Source organism: Neomonachus schauinslandi, chromosome 10 (genome assembly GCF_002201575.2).
Source record: "Neomonachus schauinslandi chromosome 10, ASM220157v2, whole genome shotgun sequence".
Classification (NCBI taxonomy): Eukaryota; Metazoa; Chordata; class Mammalia; order Carnivora; family Phocidae; genus Neomonachus; species Neomonachus schauinslandi.
In genome coordinates, this window is record NC_058412.1 from 131,237,389 (window position 1) to 131,254,994 (window position 17,606).

General features: G+C 38.6%; 1 protein-coding gene across 1 annotated transcript; it reads right to left on the minus strand.

Moving 5' to 3' along the window:
- Positions 1 to 15,669: 15,669 nt before the first annotated feature.
- LOC123326038 (ragulator complex protein LAMTOR5-like) lies at positions 15,670 to 17,404 on the minus strand. The gene is made up of 2 exons (XM_044919051.1): positions 17,366 to 17,404; positions 15,670 to 15,957 (listed from the first exon to the last, which is right to left on the minus strand). The coding sequence occupies exons 1-2, from the start codon at positions 17,402 to 17,404 to the stop codon at positions 15,670 to 15,672; spliced, it is 327 nt and encodes a 108-aa protein (XP_044774986.1).
- Between the last annotated feature and the right edge of the window lie 202 nt (positions 17,405 to 17,606).

Consider the following 17,606-nt stretch of genomic DNA (forward strand, 5'->3'; position numbering starts at 1 on the left):
CAAACTCTTCTCTCTTCCTTGGACTCTGTATTTCTACCTTTCTTCATATGCAGGCCTCAGTCACCCAGAATTACCTGCTGCCACTGTTGGCATTTGGGAGACTCTTCCAGCAACTTCAGGATGGGGTTTATCAATTTGACAACCCCTCCTCCTTAATACCATTAAAACTCCAAATGTGGAGGCATTCACAGCTGAAAAATGTAACATCAAGGATAAGAAAGGCAGCATGGTTTATCTGTGGTAAGGAAAAAATATATATATATATATTTTTTCCCTATATATATATACATATATATGTATATACATATACATATATATGTATATACATATACATATGTATATATACATATACATATGTATACATATATATACATATGTATACATATATATATACAATATATATATACATATATATTGAACTGGGTCGTAAGAAAATGTTCTTTGTGGACCAATATAGTTATTTTTTTTATTCCTGAACATTCCCATTGCTTATGTGAATATGATGTTTCCCTCTACTTGAGATCATGAATGCTATTTAGGAGACGCAAGAGGAAATGAGGTGATGGAGATAATGTTTACAATATTAAAGTGTCTGGTGAAAAGAGAGAACCAAAATTGGGTGAGTAGGTCAGAGATAATGATAGTAGGTGAGATTTCTCAGATAAAGGGTTCATGTACCCATTAAAAGCCAATGATATGAGGGATGGGAAAACTATGTAAAATCTCAATCATCTAAACATCTCTTTAGTTAACTCATATTTACTGAATACCTCCACTGAATAAGTGAATTATAATAATTCAATTGATAATTGAATTGAAATTAAAAACTGAATAATTTTCCTATAAGGATTTTTTTCTATGGATACTATATTGTTTTGTTATAATCTGGCTATCTTTCCTAGAATAAAATCCCAGGATGCCCCTGTGAGTAGGAGATGATATCTTCCTTGCAGAGAGGGAAAAATTCCCACTGTCAGGCTCCCAGGGAGAGAAGGTCAGGTGCTCAGAGTAGACAATGTAACTTGAAAGGCAAGCCCCTTTTTTCCCCTGTGGTTTTGTTCTCATAGGTCTGTACTTTGAGAAATATTCCCAAGTGATAGTAGGAAATATCCTTAGGTGGGGAGATTGTCTGGGACACAGGGTTCTGTGACTGTGAGCTTAAAAAAGATAAACTGATAGAGGAAAAATCAATAAAATTGAAAACAGGAAATCAATGAAACCCAAAACTGGTTCTTTGAAAAGATCAATAAAATTAATAAGCCTCTAGCCAGACTAGCTGTGGAAAAAAGGGAGAAGACACAAATTATTCATACCAGAAATGAAAGAAGGGACATCAATATAGCTCCCATGGACATTAAATGGAAAATAAAGGACTATTATGAACAATGCTATACCCACAAATTTGATAACCTAGATGAAATGGAGCAATTCCTTGAAAGACACAATCTGCCAAAACTCATGTAAGAAGATATAAATAGTCTGAATAGGCCTATATCTACTTAAAAATCAAATCAGTTATTAATAACCTTCCAAAATAGAAAGTACCAGATCCAGATGGTTTCACTAGTGAATTCCACCAAACATCTAAGGAAGAAATTATACCAATTCTCTATCATCTTTTTCAGAGTATAGATGCATAGGGAATACTTCCTAATTCATTCTATGATGCCAGCATTACACTAATACCAAAATGAGACAGCCATTATAAGAAAACTATAGACCAGTATCTCTCATGAACTTAGATGCAAAAATTCTCAATAAAATGTTAGCCAGTTGAATCCAGTATATTAAAAAAGTATTCATCATGATAAGGTAGGATTTGTTCCAGGTATGGAAAGCTAAATCACATTAAAAAATCAGTTAATTTAATCCATCACATCAATAGAGTAAAAAGGAAAAACCACATCATATCAAAAGATGCAGAAAAAAAGCACTTGATAAAATCAAATACCCATTTGGGATAAAAACTCTCAGTAAACTAGGAATAAACAGAACCTTCTTCAACTTGATAAAGAATATCTACAAAAAACATAAAGCTGTCATCATATTTAATGGTGAGAAACTAGAAGCATTCCCACTAAGATCAGGAACAAGTCAAGGATGTTCCCTCTCATGACTTCTACTTTACGTTGTACTGGAAGTCTTAGCTAATGCAATAGGAAAAGAAAAGGAAATTAAAAGTGTGCTAATTGAGGAAGAAGAAATAAAATTGTCTTTGTTCATAGATTACATGATGATCTATTTAAAAAATCAGAAAGAATCAACAACAACAACAAAAACTGGAACTAATAAGCAATTATATCAAGGTTATAGGATTCAGGGTTAATACATGAAAGTCAATTACTTCACTATACACCAGCAATGAACAAGTGGAATTTAAATTTAAAAACATAATACTATGTATACTACCACCCCCAAAATGAAATACTTAGATATAAATCCAACAAAATATGTATAAGATCTATATGAGGAATATTACAAAACCCTGATGAAAGAAATCAAAGCCTGGGTGGCTCAGTCATTAATCGTCTGCCTTCGGCTCAGGGCATGGTCCCTGGGTCCTGGGATCAAATCCCACATCAGGCTCCCTGCTCAGCAGGAATCCTGCTTCCCCCTCTCCTGCTCCCCCTGCTTGTGTTCCCTCTCTCGCTGTGTCTCTCTCTGTCAAATAAATAAAAAAAAATCTTAAAAAAAATAAACCACAAAGAACTAAATTAAATGGAGATATATTCCATGTTGATGGATAGGAAGATTCAGTATTGCCAAGGTGTCCATTCTTCCCAACTTGCTCTGTAGATTCAATACAATCCCAGTGAAAATCTCAGTAAGTTATTTTATGGATATTAGTAAACTGACTATAATTTATATGGAGAGGCAAAAACCTAGAATAGCCAATATAGTATTAAAGGAGAAAAACAAAGTTGGAGGACTGATGGCCCCCAGCTTTAAGACTTACTATAAAGCTAGAGCAATCAAGACAATGTAATATTGGTAAAAGAATAGACAAGTATATCAATGAGACAGAATAGAGAGCCTGGAGAATGATCCACATAAATACAGTCAACTGATCTTTGACAAAGAAGCAAAGGCAATACAATGCAGAAAAGATAGTTTTTTCAATATATAGTGCTAGAATAACTGGTCATATACATGAAAAAAAATCTATAGACAGACTTTACACTCTTCACAAAAATTAAATCAGAATTGATTACAGATCTAAATGTAAAATGCAAAACTATAAAACTCCTAGAATATAAACATAGGAGAAAATCTTGCCTTGGATATGGCAAGGACTTTTTAGATATACTGCCGAAGGCACAATCCATAAAATAAATAATTGAAAAGATTGACTTTATTAAAATTAAAAACTTCAGTGCTGCAAAAACCAATATCAGGGGAATAAAAAAGTCACAAACCAGGAGAGAATGTTTGCAAAAGATGTATCTGGCAAAGAACTCTTATCCAAAATATGCAAGGAAGTCTTAACATTTAACAATAAAGGAAACAACCAAATTTAAAAATGGGCCAAACCCCTTAATAGATACCTCATCAAAGAATGTATAGAGATGGTAAATGAACATATGGAAAGATGCCCATCATATATCATTAGAGAAAAACAACACAACAATTAGATACAACTATATACCTATTTTAATGACCAAAATCCAGAACACTGACAACACCAAATGATGACAAGGATATGGAACAACAAGGAACTCTCATTCATCACTGGGGGAGTGTGAAATGGCATGGCCACTTTGGAAGAGTTGGGTGTTTTTTTACAAAATGAAACCTATCTTACCATATGATCAGCAATCATGCTCCTTGATATTTAGCCAAAGGAGTTGAAAACTTATGTCCATACAAAAACTGGATGTTAGAGCAGTTTTACTCAGAATTGCCAAAATTTAGAAGTAACCAAGATATCCTTCAGTAGGTGAATAAACAAGCTATAGTCTATCCAACTAATGGAATATTACTGAATGCTAAAAAGACATGAGCTATCAAGCCATGGAACAACATGGAGGAAACTTTAATATATATTACTAAGTAAAAGAAGCCAATTTGAAAAGGCTATATATATGCTGTATGATTCCAACTATATAATAGTCTGGAAAAGGCAAAACTATGGAGACGGTAAAAAGATCATTGGTCATCAGGGATTAGGGGGAGGGAAGGATGAGCAAGTTGAGCACAGAGGATTTTTAGGGCAGTGAAACTATCTCTATGATACTTTAATGATGGGTACATGTCATTATATATTTGTCCAAACCCATAGAATATACAACACCAAAAGTGAACCCTGATGTAAACTATGGACTTTGAGCGACCATGATGTATCAATGTAGGTTCATCAGTTGCAACAAATATCCATTCTCATGGGTGACGTTGACCATTGGGGAGGCTAAGCATGTGTAAAGGCAGTAGGTATATGGAAAATCTCTCTTCTTTCCTCTCAATTTTGCTATGAACTTAAAACTCTAAATAATAATAATAGTCTTAAAATACACACATGCAAAAAAAGATTAACCATATTTTTCCATCATATGGAAGCTTTCATAATGGTTTGATGATATGGCTCAGCCTGATATGAAGCTAAAGAGATATTTATGATTCTAAATTTGGACTGGGAATAGTGCCGCCATGAGCCAGCATAGGGTGTTATATCCACAAAGAGATGATGAAACTTCAGAAACAGGAGTGGGGGTGGGGGAATAAGGCAAGGCTCACCTGCCCCTCTCCACAATGTCCATCTCTTTCCTTAGCAACATATTTCTGACAACATCTAATTTTGAGACCTTTCTTCATTAAACCATTCACTTATCTCATACTCAGCATATATATATTGAGTGAGTAATACGTGCTTGGCATTAATACTTTGAACCACAAATATCCATTGATCATCATTATGTGTTAGATACAGTAGTGACCAAGACTATTCCCCAGCCTCAAGGTACATTTAGTCTTAGTATACATATGAACATATGCATAAATATAAGTGAATGTCATACTATGTATAATACACAAGAACTACAAATAAAATGACACATGTTCATAGAAGAATTATGTTTCTCATAATTGTAGTTGTCCAGAAAGAATTGAAGAAAAAGGCTGATTTTTAGTTGGGTCTTCAAAGACAAGTGAACAAGTTAGGAACAGGGGACAGAGACTATTTTAGTAAGGGGAAAAGACAGTAAGTCATGCAGAAACAGGAGGGCAGCAGAGTATAGGAAAGAATATTAAATAGACGAAAAACATAGGAAAATTGAAATTGAGGTCAAATTACAGAAGGATAAAGTCATGGTGAGTGTGAATCTTAAGAAAACAAGGAAAAACATTACTAGTGAAGACCATGATAAAAGTTAAAATGGTCTTAATGAGATTTCTGTTGGCTCTCATAAGGCTACAAAGGGTAAGTGAAAATAATCATTTTAGATGTACAGTGAACCTAGAGAAAGCATTATCACAAAAGATCATTTCTGAAATTGAGACTATTAAGTATAAGGAAGATAATCCCCACTTATGAAGAAGTGGCAGAAAAATAGGTACAATTGGACTACGATAGGAATATTTATTTCCATACCTACATTCTACGTTAACGGTTCTTGAAATGTGATGTGTAAAGAAATGAATAGAATCTGATTGAAACAGAAAATTGGCTATGGAGCAGCAATGCAAAGGAAAGAATGGATGTTATTGTAAATAGTGTAATTTCAAAATTTTAAGGAGCCTATATGCATCTTACATTGCTTCCCCTACCCACCCCATCATTAGGATATCTTTTCATTAAAAAAAGAAGAAATAGTTTGGGAGAGTAATTGAGTTAATATCAAAGGGAAGTGCTTTAAACCCTTAAGCAAAGCACTCTACAACACCAACTTATTATTACTAATGATCGCAATAATAATGACAAAGAACCACCACTGGTAGGGAGTCTGCACCTTGTTTTTGAAAGGGAGGAGAAACGAAAAGAGCCAGTGTGTTAACATTGCCTATAGCGCTATAGGATATGGAGACAGATGCAGGTAGGGAAGCAATTTTTCCCAATAGCTGAAATTCACTTCTTGGATCTTTAGGCATAGAGAATCATCAGACAACGTTAACAAAAAAGTAGTGGGAGGAAAGCAAATGCCCACTGAATATAGAAGTCTCAGCTCTGTGCTGGGACACAACTGTCAGTATTAGACACTGCTGTTATGATAATGGGTCTTATTTGGCACTCACCTATGCCACCCATCTGTTGGCTGTTTGCAGGATTAGAGCAAGAGAGTGGGCAGATTTCTTTCCTATTCAAAGCATGAGCTGTTTGCCATTCCTCATTTAGGATTTAATGTGCATTTTAGGGAAATTGCTCCAGTAGAAAATGATAAGGAACAGGAGAGACTGCATCTCCTGGAGATCACAAATTATTTAGAGCAAGCAGCAAGAAGAGCTGGTAAAGATGTTCAGTCTGAAGGCAGCCAGTTAACCCACATTTGAAGAATTCTGTGGTGAGCCTTGCTTCATAACAGGGTTAGAAAAATAAATATAGACTCGGCTTTTTCTGAAGACAAGTTTATTTTCTTAATACAATTGAAGTCTTGCACCAAGATGCTTGATTAGTACTGTTTCCTTTTTAGCACCTCTCCTTAATTCTATTTGTATCATGAACTAGACAAAGCTCAGACACAAGTCCTGGAGAATATTGTTTTCAGATCTGGTCGAATTCTGATTTCCTGCTAATATCTACTTGGTCAGCCACCTTAAGTGCTTATTTCTGTGTTTCTCTCTGCTCATTAGACTGTGTACTCACTGAAAGCAGGGATGTATTCATTTCAGTATTCATGAGCAGGAGCATGGAACATGGAGCATCCAACATGGAGAAGATAAAGGCAAATATTCAAAGAAAGAATAGCAAGAGAGATTAAGGGTATTACTTCATGTCTGTGATCAGGGTCACCATGTCCAGTCATCTGGGCTGACAACATAAGTGATGGGAATTCTTGGGAACCGAAGAGAAAATCTCACGGCTCTCAGAGAAGCCACACTGTAGCCAACAGGTGAGTATGTGTGTGTTACCAGGGGCAAGAAGATTCCCCTCAGCACCATAAGGTGGTCAGAGGATTACAAATGTTACTTAACTGATTGGTGTCGCTATCATGGCCAGAACCAGCCAAAAAACCACGATGACTCTTGAGTTAATGAACTTGGAATAAAACATTAGGCTATTTCGGGACAGAGTATCTCCATCAGTCTTCCACTGGAGACAATTAAGGATCTGGCTCACAGATTTCTAGGAGACTTAGATATTCCTTATGCTGACTCATCATCCACCAAAACTGAAGGCAGGATACATACTGATGAAAAATGGTAGAACCCAGCCTGATCCATAGCCGTTGATTGGCATTTGAGTACCAGGCCCTTGAAATTTTTCTTCAGTCTCTATATCCAACACTTACAAACAAGCAGAGATAATTATCATGAAGTCTTTCTTCCATGGAAACTTTTTTGGCAAAAGTTTTGACTTGGCAGAGCTTCATCGTAAGATGTGGTTTCTCCTGAATTTGCTTTGCCTGTAGGTACCTGTTCTGGAGGGTTCTTTCCTCTGTAGTGGTCATGGCTGAGGTGGAAGTATCTGAGGCCCACCACTGCTTCAAATACAGATTTTTATCTCACACAGGAGAATCTCATGCTCCTGAGCCCCACCAAACCCTGAGATACCCCCAGGTGAGGAGGAAGACTCTCGATCTCTGCCTATGGGGTCATGGACATCCCTTCTATCCTTCAATTTCTTTTTCTCTGATATTCCACTCCCGTAAATATTCAACAAATGTGTCTTGAGTACCTACTAAATGCTATGACCATTACCTCCCACCTCTCCTGAAGGAAGAATAACTTCTTTGTCTCCCTGATATTCTACACGTAAGAGTATATCTTCTTCACCCTCCTTCATCTAGCCTGAGGATTGGGCTCTATTTTGTGGGAAAAGAAGAAAAGAAAACAAAACAAAAACTGAAGAAAAGAATATATGAACAAATAAACCCTCAGCTATTTTCCACTCTTATTATGATCTTTCATAGATTGGATAATCATCTATTCATCCATCCATCTGTATTTTTAATAATTTTTCTTAAGTGTATAGTATGAACACACACTGCCCAAAGGGATGGGTTACAGGAAAGAGGCTTACTCACATGACCTTACATTTTAATGGGAGAAAGAGACACTAATATGCAAACAGTAAACTGGCTGGTTAGGGCTATTTTTTCTGCCTCCTAGGAAGGGAATATTCCCCTATTTTATCTCTAAAAACATAGCCCTGCTTAAACCCTATGATCATTTACTTGATACCTTCTAGAGAATACTTTTTTTTTTCCCTAAGCAAAATACTGAACTAGAATAAAGTAAATACACTAGCCTTGGTATCACTTGCATTTAGGTGTGGCCAAGTGACTAAGTTCTGATGGTCAGGGTATCCGTCAAAATGATCAGTCGTTTCTTCAAAGGGAAAAAGTATTCCCTTCTTGTGTTTTGGAATGTGGACATAGTGGTACATCATTTTGGATTATGGGCATGACAGTAAAACCCTAAGATTAAAGGAGCCCGGTTCTCTGTCAGGGAGACCATATCATCTTGTGATTGCTTTCTCCTGTACAATTACAGATGGGAGAAATAGTCTGTTATTTAAGCAACTAGCATTTTGAATGTCCAATATGCAGTTGAACATACCCTAACTTATATACTTTTGTCCTGCATGACAACTTAGTGACACTCTTTTCAATGTTCATGAAATCATGGACTCTAAGGTAGAGAAGATCTTACAATCACTAGTTCATGGTTTTCAGCGAATGGACACAGAGGTATATTTGGAAGCATTGTCGCCAAAGTTGATTATGTAGAATCCATTTTCTCTCAATCTCTGTTTCCATCTACACTTTGATTTATTTAATTTCCTGCCATCCCTACATGCATAAGTTATCCATCTGCTTTTGCCTCTCCTCTCCGTCACATAAGTAAGTTGTGTATGTCTGAAATAATTGTGATCACCAAAGTCACCCCTAAATATACTGAAGAACATCATAGAAATGTCGACTAAGGAAAGAGTAAATTTGAAATATTCAAGTTTGCTAAATCCAAAAGCTTGGAAATTTAAAAATTTATCTCTGAGTCTTCTCTCACACACTCAACATCAAATCCATCAACAAGTCCTTTTAGATATACCCTTAAATATATTCTGGATCCACCTTCTTTTCTTCATCTGCACCACCACCGTTCTTGTCCAAACCACCATTATCTCTACTGTGGACAACTACAGTTGTGTCCTCAGTGATCTGCCTGCTCTCCTGCTCTGTCCCTCTACAGTCCTTTCCCAAAAAGTTGTAAGAATAATCATATAGTAGTTTAAATTTGATTGTGCAACTTTCCTGCATAAAATTCTTCATTGGTTTTTCATTTCCTTACACTCATTACACAACTCAAGCCTTTTTTCATGACCTATAAAGCCTGTAAGAACTAACTTCTCCCTAGCTCTCATCCTTATTCCATACCATTTTTGTTTGTTTTGTTTTTATTATAAAATAAGCAGAAAAGTTGAGGAATAATACAAAAGAACACCCACATACTACTTATTCTTTAGGTCATTGTGTTCCAACCATACTAGGCACTTTACTCTTCCTTGAATTTTTCATGTTCCTAACCATCTTATAGACTGAATTTGCTAAGATTTTCTCTGATTTTAAATCTTTCCCTTAGGTCATTATGTGGCTATCTCCTTACCTCTCCAAATTTAGCTCTTCTAAGAGACACCTTCATTGACACTCAGTCTAAAGTGCCCTTCAACTCTAGTCACTATCATGAATCCTGATTTATTTTCTTCTTAATGCTTACAGTGATAACGTCCATGCTGTCTACCTTTGCTGACTAGAATCTAGTATCTTTGGAGGTGAGGTTGTGCCCATCTCATTCCTATCTATAATCTTCAGTGTCTAGAAGAGAGACTCACCACAGAGTAGGTGCTCAATAAGTATGTATTGGATATTTAAACTGAAATAATTAATAAAAGAGCACTAACCTGAGATAGGTGGACACTCCCAGATCCGTAACCCTGAGAGAATTTCTTCTGTGTCACTGGTTGGTTAATAAACAACAACAAACAAAAAAAGCAATCAAAAGTCAAACAAAATAAAAAACAATTGTAAGCGTTTTAGCTAACTACTGCAGATAAATACACACCTAAAAAAAAAAAAACCCAACAAGGGCGCCTGGGTGGCTCAGTTGGTTAAGCGACTGCCTTCGGCTCAGGTCATGATCCTGGAGTCCCGGGATCGAGTCCCGCATCGGGCTCCCTGCTCGGCAGGGAGTCTGCTTCACCCTCTGACCCTCCCCCCTCTCATGCTCTCTCTATCTCATTGTCTCTCTCAAATAAATAAATAAAATCTTAAAAAAAAAAAACCCAACAAATAAACACCAAAGATCAATAGTCATTGATTTTATCTAATTTAATTACTGTTTGCTTTTTCTGTTGCAAGACCCAAGCATTTCCTGGACTGAGGGCCATCTTCAACTCTTTCTGCCATCACTAGCTTTTCTCAGGTGATCCATTTAGCTGTTTCTTCCATCCAGAGTAACACTCCCCCCAGAATTCTACCATCACAAGCTTCCAGTAGACTTATCTGTGACACACAGAGCAAGGATTACAGCCATATGTCTCCCAACAGTAAGATTAACCGTGCTCTCACAAGGGGCCCCAGTATTTCCAAGATGGTATGTTTTCTCCTTTTCAAAGACATGAATGCAATCTCAGGCACACAATAGAGGCAGTGCCAATAAAGTCTATTCTTGTCAGCCTCACAAACAGCCTCATTACTTGGTAACTGCAAACATGGTTTGAAGTTGCTGCTCCTGCCAAGCTGAAGTCTACGGATGCCGAGGTCAAGTGATTGAAAATTCCAGATTACAGGCAGAAGGGGATGAAGAGTTGTTTATGGCCCTTGCTCATCTGCTAAAAGCCTCTGGCCAGAAACAGTTCTCTGTTTGAAGGAAAGTAAATATCTTCCACAGATGAAAATAAATGTGTTTTGAGGAAAATCTAGGCAGGACTTGTGGCAGGGAGCATGGCTTGCAGGCCTGGGGAAGGCATGGAGAGTGATAACTAGCAGTTGTTCCTCAAACCAGGGAGGTCCTGGGAGATCAGCCAAGGCGGGGAGCGCTAAGATCTAGCTTTTCTCTCAATGGGAGATAGGATTAGTTCTGTCATTGGAGAAACAAATCTCTCTTGGTTGAGTTTGGCTATAATTGGTAATTGTATCATAGTTGATGTAAGGGTTCTGTTTTCCCTGACTCCTTGAAAAGTTGGGCCACACACCATTGGAACTGGCAGTGCCAAGATTCTGGTCCAATATCCAGGGACATAAGGACCTTAGAGGGGTTACTGCAATCTCTCTATCTTGGATTGTCTTCAACACCAGACTGTTCTTCAATTACAGCTTCAAGTAAGAATTAAAAATAGGAATAAATTTCCTCTGTTCCCCATATCTCTCAACATTGACATATACACACATATCCATTCAATTATTAGAAATTATGAATTGAACTCTTTCTGTGCACTAGACACATCTTAGGTCTTGGTTAGGCAAACTGTTTAGAGCAATTCAGTGCCATGGTCCCCGCCATCAACTGCCTCAGATTTCCACTGGGAAACACACATAAGCCAATAATTATAATGTAATGTGATGAATCCAATAAGACAGATAGATATCAAGGATTGGAAGGCTCAGATGTTGGAGGGATTTGTGGCCTTCAGTTTGGGAGAGGAATTCTTAAAGCTGGAAACCATAGAAGTTAAAGAGAATGAGAGTTTTTTAGGTCTAGGTTGGAGATGGAGGAATTAAACAAGGAATTTGTTTTCAAAACAAATATCATTGAGATTAATAGCTCTAGGTGGAGTTGTGGGCAGACCCTTTGAAGAATGTAATGAATTCTATAGACTTTCTCCTCAGAAATACAACATCCATAAACAAACACATGAATTCTTTAATGCAGCTCCAAAGAGATTATAGAAGGCTCTACATCAGGGAAAGGTTAATAATCTAGGACAACTTTAGTCTAAACTCCCTCTATTTCCTTTTACCTATAAAGCAGTGTTTCTCAAAGTAAAGGCTTGAGCCAACTGCATTAGAAACACGTGAGATGTTTGCTTAAAATGCAGATTCCTAGCACTCCATGTCAGACCTATTTAAAAAAAGTTGCTCTAGGGGCGCCTGGGTGGCTCAGTTGGTTAAGCGACTGCCTTCGGCTCAGGTCATGATCCTGGAGTCCCGGGATCGAGTCCCGCATCGGGCTCCCTGCTCGGCAGGGGGTCTGCTTCTCCCTCTGCCCTCTTCCCTCTCGTGCTCTCTGTCTCTCATTCTCTCTCTCTCAAATAAATAAATAAAATCTTTAAATAAAAAAAATAAATAAATAAAAAAAATAAATAAATAAATAAATAAAAAATAAAAAAAGTTGCTCTAGTGTGGGGTCCAGGAATCTGCTTTTTAACCACCATATTTGTGCGATTATGTGCAATGAAAAAAATACATGTTTTTTAATTATTTTAATTCAATTAATTAACATATAATGAATTATTGGTGTCAGGGGTACAGATCTGTGATTCATCAATCTCATATAACACCCAGTGCTCATTGCATTACATGCCCTCCTTAATGTCCATCCCCCAGTTACCCCATCCCTCCATGCCCCTTCCCTCCAGCAACCCTCAGTTTGTTTCCTATGATTAAGAGTCTCTTATGGTTGGGGTACACGAACCATGAGAGACGATGGACTCTGAGAAACAAACTGAGGGTTCTAGAGGGGAGGGGGCTGGGAGGATGGGTTAGCCTGGTGATGGGTATTGAGGAGGGCACGTTTTGCATGGAGCACTGGGTGTTATGCACAAACAACGAATCATGGAACACTACATCTAAAACTAATGATGTAATGTATGGGGATTAACATAAGAATTAAAAAAAAAGTCTCTTATGGTTTATCTCCCTCTCTAGTTTCATCTTGTTTTATTTTTTCCTCTCTTCCCCTATGATCCTCTGTTTTGTGCAATGAAATCTTTATTGCTCCTGGGAGATTCTGGTATATACACCCTACCCCCCAGGGCATTTCCTGTCTATTTGGACTCACATTGACCCCTCCCTTTTAAAGAAGGGGTGTTGCAGGCCTCTATCTGCTGAGAGGCCTAAAGGACTTCTCTCACAGAAAATTGCAGAGTTAGAATGCTCTGGTTCACACCCCTCCTGTGAGTTCCCTATAGTGAAGTCAAGCTTTAGACAGCATGCTCTGTTCATACCTACTCCGTTCCCTTGGGTTTGTCTTCTCTGCCCAAGAAGATTGCAAATTCTTGGACTGCTAGGTCCTAGCTTCTCATCTTGTATCCCTCAGATGGCTGGGCCCGTGGTATGTGCCTCAGAAGTATTTATTGGTTATGGAATCAGTGTTCTTTCTTCCTCTTCCTTTAATACAGCTGGCCAGCCTTATTGTCATTACATCAGGATCCAAATGGTTTTTGTTATCTTTTGCATTTTGTTTTAGGCTGTTCTTGTGCACTCCAGTGTCTACAGCATCCAGTCTATTTTATTGAAAAATGTTTTGTTAGATTTATCTTCGGCTTTGCCTCTTCCTCCCCAATCCTTTCATAGAAAGCCCTTTGTGTTGAGCAAACTCCAATCTGCACGTCTTCCTCTGAGCTCCAACAGGGCTGCCAGGTGAGCATCCCGACACCAACCTGGAACATCTGTTCAAGTGGTCCAGAGCAGCGGGCAGTGATTGTGTGTGCAGTTCTCTTATCTGATGGGCCCTAGGTCCAGCATGCTCAGGGAGGAAGCCAGGAACACAAATGTTTGCCTTGCTGGCTGGAAGTCCTAAAAGCAGCTGCCTGCTGATTGATGATAACTTGCATAATGACACTGAGTGTTCACATGCTGCCAGGCATGAGTGAGACCCTGCGAGCTCCCCTGTGCAAGCCCTTGCTGGTTGGCCAAATCCTTATCTTCCAGCATGCAGGCAACAAAAACAGCAAGAGCCAGAAGGTATCTGATCCAAAGATGCCCATTACAACCCCAGTGGTTTTAACACATGGAGGGAGCAAGGGTGGGGGAGACTTGATGCTTTCTACTTGCAAATTTACCAAGAAAACTACACACAAGGGGCTCAAAGCAGACATGACACCTATGTATTAGAATATCAGGATAGGATACATTAGTATTTTTATGTTTTATGGGTCAAAATGGAGTCTATTATGGAGCTCATAGAATTGGCTTCTAGAAATATTTCTTAAAAAAAAATAAACCCTCTTCTAGTGAGGCCAGATTTTAAGAAAGCTATAATACTTATGTTTATTAACTTCCTATAGTATTTTCTTCACTGCTGTGACAAAAATGTGGTCTTTGAATTTAAGATGGCCTACCAAAGTGGTTAAAAATGGCATTATAAAATGGAAGATTAGCAATAGGCAATCATTTGCATTACTATTTCTCAAATCACTCTGTTTCATCCAATTTCATTGCCACTGATTTAGTTAAAACCCTTACAACTTCTGTTGTGATTTATTCTAGTGGATCCTAAATGGTTGTCTCGCCTGCAGTCTTACCTTGCTGTCTGCCTTCCACCCCCTGGCAGAGAGATTTCCCAAGGTCACAGGGGGTCAGATGACTCCCATTAACTCTCTCTGGTTGCCTTCGGAGGGAAGTGTCTAAACTCTTGTTATAGACTAGAGGCTCTGTCATAACTCTCCACTTGTCTCCAAATGCAGATAAACCTACTCAGCAAAGGGGCCTATGAGCTTCCACATGTCCAAGTTTCCATCTACTTCTCCATGGACAGAGAACACGTCATTCTTTATCCTTAAATTTCTGTTCTTTGGCCTGCCTTTCACATCGGTAGGTCACTGCACTTACCATGTTGAGTTCTGCAGACTGTTAGTCTTGGAAGATGTTATCTGGGGCTGTTAAAAAAAAATTGGTCAGGGCGCCTGGGTGGCTCAGTTGGTTAAGCGACTGCCTTCGGCTCAGGTCATGATCCTGGAGTCACAGGATCGAGTCCCGCATCGGGCTCCCTGCTCGGCAGGGAGCCTGCTTCTCCCTCTGACCCTCCCCCCTCTCATGTGCTCTCTCTCTCTCTCTCATTCTCTCTGGCTCAAATAAATAAATAAAATCTTAAAAAAAAATTGGTCAAAGAAACTTGAGAAACTGGTGGAGATTATTAAAGCACACCATCATACTAGAGTCTCTGAGCTATCCTATTATAAAAAAGAAAGCAGTTTGGCTAGTTCAACCAATCATTTCCCAAACATAGCTGAACTCAGAATACATTTTTGGGGGAAGCACCTCTCAATTAATGTGTTTCATGGGTCAGCAATCTGGAAAATTTACTTTTTTTTCCCCCCCTCCAACCAGATTTATTGAACAAAATCAAATTCTGTGTACAAAGTGACCTGGGCCTGCTGCTTCATAAAATGAGGCTTTCTTACTAATATTTTGATGTCAGTCCATTGAGTGTCAAAAAGCAGTTTATAATGAATAGAAAAGTGCCCAATGCACACTAGATAAATGGCCTCACGTCTGGAACTTTAATAGTTCTACAAGATAATTAGCACAGGTAGCATCAAGCCCCTGTGACAGGCTGCTAGAGAGCTGATATGAGATGTCAAGAGGCCATTTTCTGCACTGCCACAGTGATGCCATCATATTTCTGGATCCTAATGTTCCCGTTAGCTGATTCTACAGACACCACAGGAAAATAAGTGGGGTCTGAGGTTAGCTTAGCAGCTTGCTGGGCTAGGCAGAAATCCCCCCAGCGTGCTTCACTTGATGGGGTCCCACAGCAGCCCAGATTAGGTCCTTGTGAATCCATGCACAGGACTCCAACAATGGATAGATTCTTGATTGTGTCCTCCAAGTGCTGCTCCAAGGTCACCTCTATCCTGCCCACTGTCTGCCCAGCCCCAGATCCCACGGCGCATCACATCCTTCTCCACCCCAGGCCTGGAGTGCATCTCACTCACTCATTCACATGGAAAAACTTACTTTTAAAGCTCTTTGCTTCCAGGTCCCTCTTACGCACTCTCATATATATATATATATATGAAAATGTAAATCCTTTCGTTTTCCTTAAGGCATACACTTAGCAAAGTGCTCCAAAACTTTCTATGACTTTGGGCAAGTTACTGATCACTTTCAAACTAGTCAAGATTCCTTTGGTTATAATTTACAGAGACCAAATGCAGATGAGTTTAAGCAAATGGAGATTTCATAGCTCGAATAACTGACCAACACAGTGGTGATGATATTCTTAGTTATATCTCCGTAGTTCTCAATAGGGGGTGATTTTGCCCCTCCTCATCCCACTCCCCAGGAGAACTTTGACAATGTCTGAAGACATCCTTGTCACAACTGCAGGAAATTGGGTGCTTCTGGCATCTAGTGTCACGTAGAGGTCATCACCAGAGAGGCCCCTTCCCCACTGAGGAAATACTTAGTCCAAAATGTCAGCAGTGCCAAAATTGAAAAACTCTGATTATAATTAGGTCTAAACACTCAAAGTCATTAGGAGTTCTTTGGTATTCTCTCACGTCTTCTGTCAAAGTTGGGTTTTATCTTTAAATAGCGGGAAACATGGCTCCTGTCTACATCAGATCCACTTATATCCAGTTCTATGAGCTAATAGAAGAAAAGTCTTCCTCACCAGTTTCAGTGAGAAAAATACCAGAGAGCTCATTTGATTGGTCCAAGTTTGATCATGTGATCATTATAAACTCACACCCTACAGATGTTACGCATAGGCCATGTCCCCATCTTTGGGTGAGAGTAGCAAAACTGTATTAGACAAAAGCAACACTTATCATGCTTCCTTGGAATTCACTTTCTTGTTTTAAAATAGAAACAATATCTCATAAAATATCATGAGGCTTATTTTTAATGCGTGTAAAAAGTCTGACAGAACATTTGAAATATGGGACATGTTTAATGGTGGATATTATGATCAGCAGATATACTTTTTAAATATTTTTACCGGGGCGCCTGGGTGGCTCAGTTGGTTAAGCGACTGCCTTCGGCTCGGGTCGTGGTCCTGGAGTCCCAGGATCGAGTCCCGCATCGGTCTCCCTGCTCAGCGGGGAGTCTGCTTCTCCCTCTGACCCTCCCCCCTCTCATGTGCTCTCTCATTCTCTCTCTGTCAAATAAATAAATAAAATCTTAAAAAATATATATATATATATTTTTACCGTGGCAAGAACACTTAACATGAGATCTACCCTCTTAACATATTTTTAAGCACACGATACGGTATTGTTTACTATAGGCACAGTGTTGTATAGCAGATTTCGAGAATTTATTCATCTTACCTGATTGAGATTTGATGTCCTTTGAACAGCACTCCCCATTTCACTCTTCCCTCAGTTCTGGTAACCACCATTTTATTCTCTGTTTCTAAAAGCATGACTATTTTATTTTTTTCAAAGATTTTATTTATTTATTTGACAGAGAGAGAGACAGCTAGAGAGGGAACACAAGCAGGGGAAGTGGGAGAAGGAGAAACAGGCTTCCCGCTGAGCAGGGAGCCCAATACAGGGCTCGATCCCAGGA